Source organism: Chlamydotis macqueenii, chromosome 2 (genome assembly GCF_036417535.1).
Source record: "Chlamydotis macqueenii isolate bChlMac1 chromosome 2, bChlMac1.mat, whole genome shotgun sequence".
In the NCBI taxonomy this organism is placed as follows: domain Eukaryota; kingdom Metazoa; phylum Chordata; class Aves; order Otidiformes; family Otididae; genus Chlamydotis; species Chlamydotis macqueenii.
The window spans coordinates 110,732,803-110,750,623 of record NC_141557.1 but is presented as its reverse complement, the minus strand read 5'-3'; the positions used below and the strand labels follow the sequence as shown (position 1 = coordinate 110,750,623).

The window sequence follows — 17,821 nt, the reverse complement described above, 5'->3', positions numbered from 1 at the left end:
GACAGAGAAAGAGCAGCAAACAAGGCGCAAAAGCAAAAGGACAAAAAGAAAACTGTAATTAGTTAATTTTCTTCCGTGATGATAAACTATATATATATATACACACACATATAAAATTACAAACAGTATTTTAACACCACAGCTTTCCACTGAGTTACATGGTGCATGTTGCCATGCTGCACACCACAGGTATTAGTGAATCAGGGTTAACGCTTACAAAAGGCAACTTCTTGATTCAGCATCTGTCTAGTCATCTGCAGCACGAGATTTACATAAAAACCTTCACGGCCGTATGAGGAGTTTCAGGTGCTGCCAGCTTCCACTTACTGTAAGACTGGCTTCAGATCATAAGGAGCTTTCAGACACGATGTAGGTGAAGAGCAACAAAGAAAGGAAGGAATGTATTTCTAATACCAACACTGCCTGTGACAGCATTCCTGCAGTCAGGAGGAGACCCAGTGGGGGCCAGATGCTTCCCATCCATGCTTTGGACAACCTCAGCAGCAGTAATTAAAACCCTAAGGATTTTTAAACTCTATGTGCTCAAATTCCATTTCAATATTCCATCACAATATTGAAAAAAAAAAATCTAGGTTCTAAACCTAAATAAAACACATTCTGGTTTGGAGTTGCATAAATCTATAAGTCAGCCGTTACCTGACTACCTGTTATCTAGACTAGCTTCCATCGCCGCCCAGCCCTGCCCTTACCTCTGCCCGCCGTGAGACGGAGCTGGCAGTGTTGGGGGTCTGGCCCTCCCCAGACACACACCCTGCTGCCCCCCACCACGCTGCGCCCCATTGCTTTGGCAGCACACTGAAAGAAGACTGAAAGAAGGGAGCTGAGGGTTTTGGCTAGGCAGACCCCGTGCTCTCTCAGCAGGGGGGCTGACCGGAGAGAGGTCCATGCCACACACCATCTTCCCATAGTAAAAAAGTGACTCTCTACCCATAGCAAAGAGGTAAAAACGTACCCAACAGTTTTGCTGCAAATTTTACCACAACGCAAAGAATACTGACTACCAACAAGCAAGATTTGCTTTGATACTCCATTTGTATAGGGCATTCAACAGGACTTTAAGGGCATTCAAGGACAAAAAATTGGTAGGAGCAGGGAGGTGGTTCAGCAGGATGGGTGCTCAAAACAAGCTGACCATCACCTAACATGCTCCCTGGGCGCAGCCACAACTGCTCTTCAGAAGGACAACAGCCATCGCCACCAAAACACCCCAGTACAACAGACCTGTCACAATGCTGACAGATCAGAGAGGTTTTGGCCAAAAATCTACTTAGGCACACTCAGCTAATCTAAGTGGGATGCTGGCTCCATGACCAAACCCTAAGTGCTCCATCCACCACGTATCTCCCTGAGGAGATAGAAAAAGGCATCTCTCTCCTACTGCCACTCCCAGCTCCCCAGAGCAGAATGACTTCAAAGCCAAAACAGTATTTACCTGTACAAGCTGGTGCCAAATCCGAGCCAACAAGCAGGATTTAGACACAGGTTGCACCAATGCTAGCTACTGAGCCTAATCTTTACCAGGTATATTAACAGTAGAAATGTGATTTAAGCCAAATATTTACATGGAAGAGCTCCATCTCCTCCCCTTAATATTTTACCTCTCTCTCCTCTCTAACCAGAACAGTTAAAAAAACAATCTATAAGTTCAGGTAATCCGTATTCCCGAATTAAGCAATCAAAACCAAGCCTAACTTCAAACTGCTTATAAATGTCTTCTTTATGGGCCTAATGCAGTAAGCCCAAGTGAAAATTTAATGCTGATGGACTCACAAGATTTTATGTGAGCTGAATACACAGAATTTCTCTTTATATTGTAAAGGCAAAAAAGGCAAAGTAAATTTATTCTTTGCTAATACAGACTATTCACTTACTGACATCTTTGCAGTGTTAATATTTAGAATAACTTCTGGTACTTAAATACATATGGATAAAACAGAGGAAAATGTCCCAGTGGAAAAGTTGAAAACCTACCTATAAAATGTAGATATCCTTAACAGGAATTTGATTTCAAATTTGTCCTGTGTTTCTTGAAACCTTATTCTCTTTCTAATGAATGATCAAAGTGTTGCAGGTCCAGTGGAAGCACTGAGATCTCCATAGGCTTACAGACCTCACACTCTATTAGTGAGTGGTTTCAACAGAACCCACCTGCTGAGGGGGGTAAAAATCACTCACTTGTGCATGTTTAAGTACTATCAAAATATTATCCTAAAAATATATTTGTTTCTAGCCATATGTAAGGAACAGATGATCTTAGAAATGTAGCTGATCTCTCCATTGACCTAAAGTAACAAACACTTAAAACAGAACTAGTTTCTATTGGATATTTTTCTGCATATTTGATTTTCATCAATGTTTCTCCATGCAGAAACTAATGAAGTTTCTTTCAAGAAGACCCCAGATAAATTTTACAGAGATTATTTTTTTTTAATGCTACAATTACAGTGCACATTTTCAAAAGAAAATCTTTTCTCATCTGCAATTTTCAGTAATCCAATTTGTTTCTGATTTTTGGTACCTTAATTGCAACTCTCTTTGAGGACTCGATCCTTTAGCTATGTAACTCATTGTGGCCTTATGTGATAAGACCAGAAGTTCAGGTTCTAGCGTTTGCACGCATGACAGTTTTGTGAATGTAAAGGTATAGATCAAGGTTTTTCCTCATAAATGAAGAAGGTAAATCTTACTTGTTTAACAAGTGCATTTCATAGCACACTTTTAAAATTATGTCCTAGATTCAATATTTCATATTCTGTTTTCTTCTCCTCAATGTAAAAGAAAGAGAAGACATTTTACACCTGATCATTTTCTGATTCTACCTTATTTCTCTTCACTGTCAATCTCTGAAATTCAGTATCTTCTCTGTCCTGCTCTTTGATTTATCTCATCTTAGTAACTCAATAGATATAATGCACAGCCATGTGTGTACGTGTGTGTGTGGTGGTGGTAGGCCTGGAGATGGTGAGGGATTAATCAAATTTAACAACTGAGCAGAGAATCATCAACAAACACAGTTTTCTTCAATGCAAAACTTCAAAGGAGGGAAGCAAATGCTTTTGTAAGCCAGGAAAAAAGCTTATAATAGTATATTCATACCCAAAAGTTAATGGACAAAAATGCATATTGAAATACATGCAAGGAAACATAGTGTTATGAGAAGTAAGTGAGAAAAATACAATAGTTTAAAGCACAGAGCTACATAGAAGAATACAGAACTATTTTGTTGCCTTGTCAAAAAATAGAAAACATCATGCCCATACTAACATTAAAATATGACTCCAGACCAAAGGAGCAAAATATACACTGCTAAGCTACTTCTGGGCATTTCCTAAAGAGCTCTTGAACGCTACGTAAAAAACACTGCGCTGACTGTTAAGCAGACTTCACAAAACAGTCCGAGGCAGGAACAACTTTTACAGTATCACATGAAATGCAAAAGGACTATAAAAATATTGACTCAAGACACGTATATAGACGTACATACAACCGTGTATATTCCAGTTTCCTTTAACTGACTCGGGTATCTCCTCCCTTCCTAATAATTCTGCGTTTCCCTGAGCGCTCTCCAGGCATATCAGTTGAATACAAAAACCTCAGAACTCTACCTTGGTGTCGTGGCGCACTGCCGCAATCGGAGTGACTTCCTCTGCTCTTTTCTTTTTGCCTTCTTCATCATCTTTCTCTTCTTCTGCCTTTTTCTCTGGAGTCACAGTGGTTATCAAGTTGGTCTGAGAGATGCCCTTTGTTGTGGCGTACTGGCCAGTACCAACCTCTGCAGCAGACACAGAATCCTTCATGTACATTTCATGGTTTTCATTCACTGATGCTAAAAGCAAATATTTAAAGAGGGAAAGTCTGAAACAGCTGTTGCTGAGAAGCTGCATAAAATTAAAAAGCTGGGTTAGTAAAACATCCGCGATATTGCTGAAAACACAACTATGTCATGTTTCAGGAAACCAGAAGCATGTGCATACATTTAAATAAACTGTTTACTTGAAATAAAGCTTGTAGCTTTTATATGCATAAACATATATTAGGGATGTGTATACACACATTATGTAGCTAATGTGCGCATCACACGGTTGTTAAAAGTTAGCAAGCAATTAAAAGTGCTACTGTAGTAGCACACAGAAAAAAATCAACGCATTGCCACAGTTATCAGGCAGGAAACATAAGCAGAGCCAGCTACGGCATCAGCCATGGGGATGGAAGAGATTTTTTTTTAAATCTGTCAGAATATAACAATGCAGATGAAATGCATGGTACACAACGTGTTGCATTACAGGAAATGACAATATTGATGTAATACAGGCATAATAATAATATCTGAGAATCAAAAAATGGGATCTTTGTATTACAGAGCATTAAAGTCTGACAGTTAAGTGACTTCATTATCCTAAAAAATTCTGGAAAGTGATGGCATTCAATTCAGTGGATCAAACCAGAATATTTTAGGATGTAAACATTCAGTAACTCAATAAACTTAAGTATATAGAAATTATTTTGAAACAAATAGTACATTTGCAGATAGAATTTAATCAAAACATTAATATATACCCAGACCCTGCTCTTGACTACTGTGCAACTAATTTCTAAGTCAACAGGACTACTCAAATTTGTAAAGTTACTTGCATCTGTAACAAATGACAGGGCCAGGATCACTGTGTAATCATGATGCAGAATGTTACAGCCACGTTTGCATTACAGTACCAACATCGGTGAAGAAATCATAAGCTTTGATTAAAAAACCTCTTTTCCCCATTTGCACTTATGCAAATTAACATCACAGAAACCTTGCAGAGGCTAACTGGGGAAAAGCATTTCAGATATCTTGTCTCTTGGGCATGAGCTTGAGAGGCAGCAGAAAGCAAAAGGAGCAGAGGGAGACATCTTGTTCAGATGTTACAAACAAAATAATGCAGAAGGGTAATTCCTGCTTTGAGACACATGCACAGCAATCAGGTCACCAGTTGCTTGGTAACGAGCAAGAAGCGCATCAGAATTAGAAGATTCCAAAATAATTAATGACTAGCAGCACCTTTAGGGGGAGAAAAGAGGGCTTGTCACTAGTACTTTTAAATCAAAGCTTTTCCCCCACCCCACCATCAGCCGTACTCATTGAAATTCGGTTGTGATATTCTGTGGGAGAATTCACCTTTTTTTAAAAACTGTAACAATTCTGAATTTAGCTTCAGTCTTTTTTTTTCTTCTACAAAAATAAACTACAACCTGTTTTTACTCAATAGCTGACAACAAAAACAGCTGAAGAAGTAGCTGAGATCTGAATAACACACTGGTTTAACCTACAGGAGCACCAGAACCGTGACCTCCATGAACCACGGAGAAAGAGAGAAGGAAGAAGGACGTGCTGTTAACCTGCATATGTACTTTCCATCTCACGCCTTCTAAAGTAACGGATGGAAAAAACCTGTTAGTGCCCATCCAACTAGGACAGGAGGTAATCAGAAGCAAGTGTTATTACTCAATCAAGGGAAATAATTGATTTATGAGTTGTAACATAGGAAAAAAAAGACAAATTAAATCAAAACCCAAACAGTTACTCATGCAAATCCTGAAAAAGCATTGAAGCCCGACTTGCTCAGGCAGGCAGGTCCAGATGCCTCATCCTCCCCCAAAGCAGGGAAGTGCTTTGCAGGTGTGAGGCCAAGGAGAGAGGCTCCAAGAAGAGTGGGCTCCCAAGGACCTCCTCCTCCAGGCAAACACTTTGTAAGGACTGCAGCAGTATATTTAGCACAGTATTTCTCTGCACCCTCCCGTACCCCTGCAGTGAACGTGCAGGTACTCACAGCCTCCACTTCGCTGAAGCTCAAGGAGATGAGATGACAAGACGTTTATACCTAATCTAAAGCAGTGACCACTGTGATGACAACTTTTGTCAAAGTCAATTAAGAGGACCTTACCCCCATCTAAGCTGCGAGACATAGTGTAACGTTTACTAGAAGACCGCTCAAAGTACGGTGCGGGACGGTCTATGAGGGCACTGGCTCTTCTTGTCTGGGCCTGCGTCCGGCCACTGTAGCGAAACTTGGAGCCCAGTGTGAGGAACTTCTTTGGAGGTGCTTCTGGCAGCAGGAGCCTAAAACATACCAAGCAGTACACTCATTACTCCCCCTCTTCAAAAAATCAGTCCACTATTTCTGCAGAGAAGAGAAGATGACTGTTGAATATCACTCTCCATCGTAACCTGTGCCTCACGGGTCTGTGTCTAAAAGGGAATCAAAGGATGCCCCTCATACAGCGTGACAAAACTGCTTTGCTAATGTATTGAAGAGCTGAGTTCCTCCTAACGGGTAAGAATCACTCAGCCCCTTCCTGCTTGAAAATCAGATTTATTATTTTCTAATCACTAAATCTAAAAATAAGACATTCCTTCTATCAGGGACTCTGATCTGGGCTAAAATACTGATATATCTCTTATACTTGAAATTTATGTCAGTGCTGCTACGCTGAGAACAGGGCCAGAACAGATTTCCAGTGGATGCAGGGCAGTATTCATTCACAGGGATGCAGAAATTTTTCAGGTTAGAGCCTTCCCACCCTCTGTATTTTGGCTATGGGAGTTTGCTGAAGAAGCCGTTCTCCTGCTATGGAGTTTAAACTTTAGACACTGATATTACATACAAAATCAGAAAACACCCAAAAAACGCACACTCAATTTATTTTTAGTTCTCTTGCTACTAAGACTGCATTTCATAATGTCCTGGTTCTGGCCAGGATAGAGTTAATATTTACCTGAGCTGGGTGGAGAACTGAAGCTGGTAGCCCCTATGGCTGGGATAGTTAACTAATTAGCTAACAGCTGGGGTTAATTTACCCAAATTAGCCAAAGGGCTATTCCATCCCATCTGACATCATGCTCAGTATATAAGTGAGGAGGGTGCTGAAGGGAGGCTCCCTGCTACTTGGAAGAGACTGGATGTGGAGATCTGTTGTGAGCTATTGTACTGTACGAACATACAGATAGCCTGAACCAACAGTTTTAAGAAAGAAGAGAAATTCTTCAATCCTCCCAAACATCTTCAGAAGGGTTTTTAAGTGCTGGACACCCTTTCACGCCATTGAAAATCTCACCCTTTTGGGCTCTCATTGCTAAGTATCTCCTTGCTGACTATCTCAGCACAAACTAATTACAGCATTTATTCCACTGTTCCAAACTTCTCTCAGGTCTTCTTAGATGTTAAAAACATAGCTGCAAAATTCCTCAGTGACACAAAAATTACAGCTATGGATTGGGTATTCATTGACTACTATCTGTATTTTCATATGTAACTCCCCTTTTTTGAAAAACTCTTACCCATTTTCCCCAGTAACTTTCCATATAAGTTGTTCTCTTATACAAGCCTATCCGCAGAAGTGCAGCAGAGTCCTTAGTCTCTTTAATTATAGCAGCTGATAATATCATGGCACAGCTAAAGCAAAATGAATAATTGGGACCATATGGTGATTTTAAACATTCAGTATCTATCTGAAGTAGTATGAATAATTTGGGTGAAACATTTCAAATTTTGAAGAAACAATAGCCTTCCCTCATCTGCTCAGAGATACTCTGTGATTAAAAAGAGAACTAGATTTGAAGGATTTTGCCTCTGCTGACAGAATTGGTCTTTTCTGTTACATTTTATATCACACCTTTAGGAAAAGAAATCCACATACCTGAAAAATGTATGGTGCTCTACACACACTTTCCATAAGCGCTTTGCAGCACGATGATTTGGCAACTTAAACCCGATAGTGCTTTCAAACTGCTCAAACTAGGTAGGAAAAAAGAAAATATGTATTTGATGCTGTGCATCTATTTTTAGACAGTGTACACAGGTTCATCTTAATTTCCTCTGTCTATATCATCTCATTGCAAGGGTGAATATATATGGTTGCGTATATAACCATGTATATATATATTCTACAGACTACTGCCTGGGAAGGAAGCTGTGAGTGATAATCAAAGGCAACCTTTGAGGATCATTTTTGAGGGGCAACCCAGACAATGAGCAAGAGGTTTTTGATGGTGACAGTGATGTTTTATGCCCTATAGTAACAAAGAGATCATTTAAGACTTGGGAGACTTCTGAGAAAAACATCAGTTAAGTGTTTTAACCCTGTTGATTTAACTTCACCAGTTTAAACAACAGTGGGAAGCCTGATAATAGCCTGGAGGGGAGCAATAGTCCCCAGGGACTGATCTGGTCTCACACAGCCTGAGATTAAGGAGATGTACAGTGAAAGAACTACAGTCAGTAATCACAGTGTTTTTAGCTAATTTATCTCCTGAGGAGGATGAGGAAGAGACAGGTAATTGAAAGAGTCAGCTGGGGATACTAAGAGACCTTTCTAGGTTGTGCTGCAGATTTATACATTCCAGATGCAAACGCTGTGTCAGCTACAGCCGCTGTAAGGTGTTGATGGCTACAGGCAGATAGCTGAGAAGGTGAAATAGTGTCGCTGTGACAGGGGAAAGGTAGGCAGAGGGTACTTGCAAGGAAGCCTGGATCCCTACGGGGAGCTGACAGAGAGAAACAAGGCAGGAAACAGCAGAACAATAAAGATTATATAAGTGACACATGGGATGGTGAATCACATTATCATCAAATGTGATTTGGAAAGAGACTGCATTGATTATTATTCATAAAGAACTATGGCCTGGTCACAGGATGCTCCATACCAAGACCAGCAGAGCTCAATAGGACTTCAGTGGTGGAGAGCTTGAATGCAGGCATTGCGATATTCGTGTTGTGGGTTTTTTTTTTTAAATGAAACTCAAGACTGGGAAGTTGGCTATAAAACTGTGTCTGCTGAGAGGCAGAAGATGTAGGTTTGTGGATGCCGGTTTAGGAGCCTAAAAAAGGCCTAGGCCCTGGGGCTGGTGGGGGGCCTCAGCAGATTTCCCAGGTCACTTAGTTTACATGCTCAGGCCATGAGTAGGTATTTGCTACGGATCCGGCTGGGCCACGAGAGGGCACTCACTGTACGAGATTTCACATCATCTTCTCCAGAGCCAGAACATGACCTCCTGCGGGCCTGGGAGGGCCAATTCATACAGCTACCAAAAATGCTGAATGATGGATGCTTGACTCCATTTTTATCAGTCTCTAGATTGCTACTCAGACTTCAAATTTACTAGTCTGATACACTTACAGAATTCGGTATGACCTGTCTACATCTCTTAGTGGGTAAGATGAATAGACACTAATATAATATGCAACATGACAGTGGATGACGAGCACTCCATGAATAAACTATGTGTTACTTAAATTCCCAAAGCATTCATAAGATGAGATTTTTACATGAAGATGACCATATTTTTTTTCCATTAGTTCATGGATGTAAACAGAAAAACACCAATGAAGATTTTACCTGTATTTTAAACAACGTATTTACCTAATCTTTTCTAAGAAAATCAGCATAAATTAAGAAACACAAATGGAGAGCAATGTTAAAGGCTTGTAAGACAAAACAAATCAACAAATCAATGAGAACAGGATTTTTTTTTCAAAAAAGTTCATTCACTGAAGAGTGTCAGGATGCCCTTACCTCCCCTGGTCGGATTTTGATGTAGAAGTTATTCCTCTTGTAGGAAATTTTCAGAACCTTTGGCCAGGCAAATCTATTTATTCTGAGTCTGTCTCGATATATTAAGAGACCACTTGCACAAACTCCTAGCATGATTTCCACTCCTTCAGAATCCTGGAAAAAGCAAGCCATGCACTTTGTTGAATATTTCTCTCCTTATATCCCACAGTACCGCAGATCCTTGTATAGTGTGTTTCTATCTGAGCTACGTCTTTTTAATGCATCAGCTGTAGTGACCTGATTTCGGAGAGCTATCCTACTCATTGACCGCATTCACACAAGTAACAGTAAGGTTGGACAGGGTGAGAGAAACTGAGTGTTGCAAATGTTTCCCTATATTTTAGAAAGAATTCAAAAGGAAATTCAGATGTTATTAAAAATTATACTAACTATATAGCAAAATTTTATTAGCATAATTTAAAAAAAGATGCTATTAGCATAAATACCAAATTGAAAGTAAGTAGGACAGCATACAAATTTACTTCTCCCCGCATCCCTCATCTCCATGACTAAGCCTTGTGAATTCTTAGTGTTTTCTTCTGTAGTTTGCTCGCCTTGGCTTTAGTTTGTTTGCTAGTTTCTTTAACGCCGTTGTGCCTATGCTCAGTATTTTCACTTTGAAGTGATCAGTGGGCAGAAAGTTGAGCATTTGAACCAGAAAGATTCTTTTAGAAGTGTGTGACTGTGCCTGTGCTATAACTGAGTTTCGACAGGGAAGCCGTACATCAGACTCATTAGCACTACAGAAGATTTGGCCACAATCTTATCAGAATATACCCATAAATACATATTTTTAAAGTAAGAAGTATACACTTCTCTTTCATTTAGAAGCCTTCAAATAGTCTAAAACTAATCTTCGCTGTTTGCTATCACCACTTGACTGTATAATTCTGGATTTTTTTTTAACTTAGTTAAGTACTAATACTGCTGGAGAAAAGAAGGATCCACCTTAAAACACAGAGTTCTCTGCTAGTTATTTTAAAACAACTTAAAGTTACAAAAGTCCGATAAAAGAAGCTATGAAGATGTCACTCAATGACAATTAAGAAATTAAATAATTGTTTTCCTCTGGTTTTCCCAACAAGCCATCTTTTAGGCACACAATGAAAATCTGATTACATTTTAAGATGAACACAAAGGCACGCATGGTCAGTCAGGATGAAAAGGCTACAGCACAGCTTGAAATAAAAAAAAAAAGGTTTTGAAATCAGAGATACAACATAGAATTAGTGCCACAAAGTCACTTCAGTGTCAGAAAACACACCAAAAGAGGATGTATGCTCCAACAATGATGGTATCACCCCTTAGATTTTTTTCTAAACAGAGCTCTCACATGGAATCATTGTGAGATACCACAGAAGAGACAAAGCTAATTTTTTTTTCACTGGACTTCAATTTCACAGTTTCCTAAGTAGTGAACACATTCTAAGAAAGAAAGTCCCACTGCCAGTAATCCCATCACCTAGCAAATACCTAAAATGCACACACGCTCACACATGGCACATAGCTACAGATGCAAGGGGCTCCTCCTTTTGAGAGACTCCCTCAGAAACTTGTGAAATGCTTTCTGCCCTCATCTCCACGTTTGCAAAAGACCTAAGTCCATTCACGGCTTCTTTTACTTGTCGGTGTCAGAGACTGCTTTTTAATGGGACATTACTGGCGTGAAATGAAACCTGAGTTAGAGGAGAACCTGGCTCCTTTCAGGAGCGATGCAGTTACGTGGAACAGAAAACTGTCAGTCGTACTGTCCAAGGCATGAGACACCAAGCTGCACATCCCCGCAGCCCTGCCTGCGAACGGCAGGTTTTATCAGAGCAGTGACAGCCCAGAGGACAAATCTGTCTGTTTGAAGACATTTTTTATCGTAGCTTTGCATTGGATAATTGAGAACTAGTTTGAACTGCTGGTGACTCCAGCATCTGTTGAATACCTAAGATATCAGCACAGCCTTAATGAATTGACGTTTACATAGAGACATCTGCCACGGTGTGACTTCAAAAAGGCATCCACAGAGATACTTGTCCCCTGGCCTGATACCATCAAACCTTATTGGCAGATCTAATTAAAACTAAACACTACTTCTCACACCGAGTCTACTTTTCTCGCCTTTGGCTCAGTTTCCAAGATGACGGTTGGGTTTTCAAACCCACAGGCAGACCCAATTCGGCTAGCACTACAGCTTTTTAAATTAAGAACATCACTTTAGAGAGAGATGGGCTTGTCTACCAACTTCTCTTGCTCTGAGTTGTTCCATATAAAAAACAGAAGAGCAAAACGGGTACTTATATCTTTTAGGAAAAAAAATTAAATTGTTATCTCATGATATCCTATCTTGAATTTCACAGCCTTTCTCCAATTTTCTGGAAAAAAAAATACTTAGGCCTTAATGCTATGCTGTGTTATATTTTCAGTAATGAAGCCTGTAACATATTTAGAAGAGGAACTCACTGTGTTGCTGTTTTGCAGATTTCTTTGTGTTGGACAAAGGATGTTGAAAAATAGCTACTTAGTGACATTTTTCATCTCTTTCTATCACTGCTCCAAATGTGCCTCAAGATTTTGTGCCTATCTGCAAGACACAGGGAAAGCAGCGGCATGCCTCCTGGAAAAGCCCTGCCCATTGAGCCATACCCAGATTTTTCATTTTCAGTGAAGGCAATTAACAGAACACAAAAGATTGCCTTGAATTTTCTAACACACATGCACAGCTCCTATGAAATGCCCCAGGGACATGGCTGCAGGCCCTTTTCAAGATTCAAGCTGCAAATTTATCTTGGTTCTTGAAAGGATCTGCTGCAGCATAAAAACAAGCTCACAATAATTTGACCTTTACAGAAAATACAGCACTCTTCACAGCTCAGAATTCTTTGTTCAGTATTCCCTTGACAAGGATGCTTGCTAACCTCAAAGATGTTAAAATCCATTAGCCTTACTTTGAAGAGTGAATAAAAAACCAGTAATTATTTCTTTTGAAAAAAAAACCCACCAAAAAAATCACAAAACAGACAGCCAACAAAAGGCTGGTAGGTGGCTCTCCCAAGTCGCAATAAGAATGACCATGTTTTATTCATAACTTAATCTGCCAACGACTGGAGAAACTACTTCATCATGGGAGAATGTTTCCAGCAGAATTACTGCCCTTCCAGTCAACTGCAACCACCACACCTCAGAAGAGAGACAAGCCGCTGTCTCCCCATCACTATCAATCGCATTAAGTTTCCAGCACAGTTAAATAATTGCTTGAAAGTTCTCTGCAGTGTTAGAAATGACCTGCTTATCTACTTAAGATACCATAGTTGGCCTTATTAAATCGGAAAATGTAGCTGAATGGAATGATGATTGATCACTCTCTGGACAGCTTCTAGTATCCTTCCTCATTACTCCGTCCTCTCAATATTTTTCCAAAGGATTTGGTTGTTTAATCAACATGAAAGGCTGATGTGCAACATCTTTGAATCTACAGGCTAAGTTGTGTTACAGTTATAAGATTTATTTATGCTTATCCCATGAGTCACCTTTCCTCATGTTGACACATGATTTAATCCACAAAATGTTCATCTCGAAAGAAAAAGAAAGAATAAATCAAGGAGTCCATGCAGATTTAAGTACTATGCCACAGGAAAAAGATAACCAGTAAAAGAACAGTAGTCCATACCTTGGCATGATGGAGATCTACTCCATACATTGACAGTTTTTTGGCATTCTCCAGGAAATGCATTTCAGCCTCTGCAGGTGTCATTCCCCTGAGGAAAAGCAACCAATTCTAGCACCAGTGTTAAGGAACATCAATGTTAATCCAGCAGCTGGAAAACATTTTCAGCCTGTCAGAACTACAGCTGCACCCCTTAGGTAGCTGGGTACCCACCAAAGACAAAGCTCTGGTGCAGACTCTGTTGTCTTTCATGCTGCAAAAGTCTTCTCTAACCAACGACACAGAGAGGAGCATCATCCAAAAAATATTCTTATTAAATATACTGCATCAGGCTTTCACATTTCCTGATGCACCAGGCTACAGCCCACATTGATGCCCTTTTCCCACCTGTGGCTCTTGTGCAGCTCGATCACTTTATCCTCCAGCTCTTTCGTGTGATTCGGCGCAAAGCGAAATTCGCTGATGTAGTCGCTGCCGTACTCGTCGGGGTCGTAGTCGCCGAGCTCTGACTGCACCGTGTAGGAGCCCAGCAGGGCCAGGGTGACGAACGAGCAGGGCAGCCGACCTGACACGATATCATCTCTCAGCTGTAAGCAGAGGTAGTACCTGCAAAGGAGCACCAAGACGGCTCACGATGCGCTCCTCCACTGCTCAAGGACTGGCAACATGCCTTGGCTCTTCTACTAATTTGCAGGCAACTCCCAAGCGCAAAGTTTTTCAGGCATTAATAATAATAATAATTTTGAAAAAACCCCCTTGCCTAACTTACAGGTAGCAATGCCTAAATTATCTTTATAAAGCAGCATGGACATTTCTTAATAAAATAGGTTATTACTTTGTTTAGTGACCTAGATGGAGAATTACCCATTAAACATATCAGATTTCTATTAAAAATCACTAAGATATCTATCTATCTGATAGTTCTTCCTTTAAGAAGAAAAAACAATTTAAAATCACAGATATTGTTCATTAAAGGGTAGCTGAACTCCAAGTCATTCAAAAAAATGTTAACTCTTTAGCAAATCATTGAGCTTCCTCAAAAATACACTTAAACAGTAAATGCCGTTAAAACCACGGTGATAAGCAGTACAAGGGATCATCAGACAGAAAGAAACAAACAAACAAAAAAATTGAAGAGTGTTGGCTTGGTGGTGAAGGCATGGAGTTCCCAGGGGAGATTTGAGGCTGACAAGAGGAAAAAAACAATCCTTTCTTCTGGAAGACCTCTGTTGAAGCGTGAACTCTTGGCACACTGTCTTTCTGCACAAAGCCTACTGCAGAGAAGTCTGATCTAAGCCAAAGGCTTCCTGCTACCTTAAAAGCAACAAGTAGTCCAAGGTTTTCCTGCCTTATATCAAGAAGGAAAGCAGGTGAGGGTTTCTTTTTTTCAGTTGTGCTTGCAATCTGTGCACAGAACCAGAGGGCAGAGGTGCAGATTGCAGAGCTGACTGACGTGGATAGCAGCGAGCAGCTATTCATTCCCTGTACCATGCACATCAACCGCTTACCTTGTCAAATGACATATAAAATTTGCACACGTGCTTATTCTCATCACACTTCTCTCCTTTCATAGTTACGATTTTACTGATGATACTAACTTCTTACCACTGGCAAAACTGGGCATCAGGCATATTTGTGAAAATTAAATAAACTCTCAGGAATATGTATATTGGAAAACCTTGGTTTTGAGGTTAAATTATAGAAAAGAAAGTCTTCTTAGCTCAGAGAATAGACACTGTTCTGCTAAAGCATTGCATATTTTCCATAAGCTCATAAAAGAAGGGAAGCCACTGGGAATACAAAACATTATTTTCTTGGATAATTAGAGTGCAGGCACTACTACGAACAGCTTTTAAGCCCTTTCTAGAAAGGTACTTAATGTTTTAAACACCTGGTAATATCTTCAGATAGCTGGGCAGGGTCTGGAGGGTAGAATTTCACATTAAACGCAAACTGCCAAGCACCACCTGGAAAAGAACACAAGTTAGCTGAAAATACACTGCAAGTGCAAACAGAGATGCTCATGCTGTTTGATTACCAGCAGTCTTAAGAATACCCCAGCCAAGCGATTCGTAAGAACAGGACAGAGTATCTTTTTCCCCATACATTCTTCTGAGGATAGTACTTTTCCCTCTCACAATTACAGTATTAGATCAGATTTTATGGCTCTTTTCTTACTTAGCAAGACTTCCACTAAAGCAAGGACCCTAAGGGAGCAGCAATTTATTACTAACACTAAAAATCCCCTCAGTCTGAAAACAACGTTTACTGGAATGAACCACCTGAAAACACAGCCTATACAAGTTTTAAAAACCTATAACCCAAAACGCAGAGGTGCTGGAAACACTGCAAGCCAGAGTACGAACGGGCTCTGGATGGGGTGATGTGCTGAGGTCTGGCTGCCCAAATCAGCTCTCAGTATCCTCTCAGAGTGCTGCCTCAGCACATAGCTCCTGTCTCCAGCAGACATAAATTACTGTGCAGACAAAACTGCAAGGACAAACACAGAGAGCATGGCTGAAAAAGAGTACATAACACTGGGGAATTCTTATTTAGTAATTTCAGTAAGTTTAGGTGACCCCTGGAATGGATACTGGTTTGGGTCACCAGAGTTTGTGAAGTATTTTCTTGAAGATTAGCTTTATATCTTGTAAAGAAAGAATATCAAGACTAAAAAAAAAAAGAGAAAGAGTTTAACATAGTATGCAAATATAAAAGCTATTCTGAAAAAAAAGGGACAGGCTATACTAGTGCATGTCTCGAACGCAAATAAAAAGCACTAACAAAACCCCAAACCACACTGTGCCAACAAGCAACATGGTGGTTTTCCAGGAACAGGACTTTTCATTGAGCCCTCTGTTGTGGGATATACTTCTTATAGGTACTTCTACCACATCAATTATAGTATTTCTATAGTCAAGAAACCACTGTTTTCTGAAACGCACTGATGTCAAACTACAAATCTAACTAGAAATAAATAAATCTCTCTTGAAAAGTCCATACTGGCTGTGTAATGACAAAGTGCTCATGAACACTGTGAAAAACAGAACTCTCCCTTACAAACCCCACGGGGTACTGCTTTCCCATGATCTTCAACGCAAGGGCACCTTCTGCCTATGTGCCTCCTAAAGAACATGGGGTTTGAAGGTGTATCTAGTACATTCTCTGGAAAGATAGTTTATACGCTAGACAGAGTGAATGTTCACTTGCCTGGAAACAAAGATAGCTTATACGCTAGACAGAGTGAATGTTCACTTGCCTGGAAACATTGTATGGTTGTCCGAATTTGTTGTTTGGGAGTATTTATTTAAAGACAAGGAAATTTCATCACATGCAAAGCCCCATCCACTTTGCTCATCCATGTGCTTGAGAAAACAGGCTCGATGTACGAGAAGACTTTGACATTTACTATCAGGCCTTCAGCTCTTGGTGAGACTTCTGGACTCCTCGATTCTAAGAATTTTTCCACTCTCTTGGGCCATAAAAGCTGGTGGAAGGAAGATTTGGCTGGCAGCAAGGATGGGGCATGGTCCCACTGGGGACTGGGCCAGAGTCGAGGTGGGAGCGGAGCCTGTGGGTGACACCTTGGCCCCACGACGGAAGGAAGGGACCACAGTCTGAAAAGCTATTCCTCTGACACACACAAAATAAACTGAACCTATGATATAAGCCTATCATACAGCATCGCCAGTTAAGATACCAGAGTAAGAGGCCTCCAGCCCTCTATTACAGGGGTTCAAAGAAAGCCTAATGCTGTGCAAGTTAGTGGGTTATAACTAATGGGGTGTGAACCAGGAGCCGCACACACAGCAACAGCCTCATTTCTCAACCACTGTGGTCTGCCACGGAATCACGGGTATCTGAGTGTCATACAACTCAACTAGCATTTAGCAGGATTATGTATATGTGTTTTGCAAAGAGCCATGGGTAACAGCTCTACTTTTCCACCGTTGTCCTGTTCCCAATTTCTAGGGTGAATTGTACAGAGCAAGCAAATTATCGCTGTCACCTTCTGCAAATACAACTGTCCCTCGTGTCAAGTCCAGGACGAGACTCTTCTGCCCTGGTTAATCTCGCGCTGTCACAATCTTTCATTGTCTATCTCATGGCTTGGGCACATATTAAATGCATTTCGAATTAGCAGTGTGGAGCTGAGCCACTGTGCTTGCATTGACCATCAGTGTAACCTGATTCCCTGAGGACCGCAGCATCTTCCTCTCCAGATCCATCTTCTCAAGTAAAAAAAAGTCAGATTTTCATTACTTTTTATTGCAGATCACTAACTTTTAATGAAAACAACACTGATGGAAAGGTGTGGTTGCTTACAGTAAGTGGGGAAGTTTTCTAGCCAGTGCAAATTAACCCCGTGAATGTGGAGAGGGAAGTGATTGATTTGCCAGGCCTGACCCAACAAATGTGAACTATCAGATATATTTGCTTGTGAAAGTACAAGTGCTAGAAGAGATCATTTACAAAACATGTAAAGAAAAATACTAATCAGGTTTTCCTGCCAGGAAGTCTCACACACAAACATTTAATAAATTTTAAAAAGTGAAG

At 40.4% G+C, this 17,821-nt stretch overlaps 1 protein-coding gene across 21 annotated transcripts in view; it reads right to left on the bottom strand.

Annotated features, from left to right (window-relative positions):
- Positions 1-17,821, bottom strand: part of EPB41L3 (erythrocyte membrane protein band 4.1 like 3) — a 146,133-nt gene that overhangs the window by 21,393 nt on the left and 106,919 nt on the right. For 15 of the 21 annotated variants that reach the window (XM_086740656.1, XM_086740646.1, XM_086740667.1 and 12 more), the window contains exons 6-12: positions 15,156-15,231; positions 13,652-13,870; positions 13,268-13,355; positions 9,571-9,723; positions 7,696-7,793; positions 5,943-6,118; positions 3,627-3,847 (exon numbers count right to left, since the gene is read on the bottom strand). In XM_086740656.1, coding sequence (XP_086596782.1) covers positions 3,627-3,847; positions 5,943-6,118; positions 7,696-7,793; positions 9,571-9,723; positions 13,268-13,355; positions 13,652-13,870; positions 15,156-15,231 — 1,031 coding nt within the window. The remainder of the gene's footprint in view (positions 1-3,626; positions 3,848-5,942; positions 6,119-7,695; positions 7,794-9,570; positions 9,724-13,267; positions 13,356-13,651; positions 13,871-15,155; positions 15,232-17,821) is intronic. The other 6 variants (XM_086740647.1, XM_086740654.1, XM_086740658.1 and 3 more) reach the window with 1 other exon arrangement.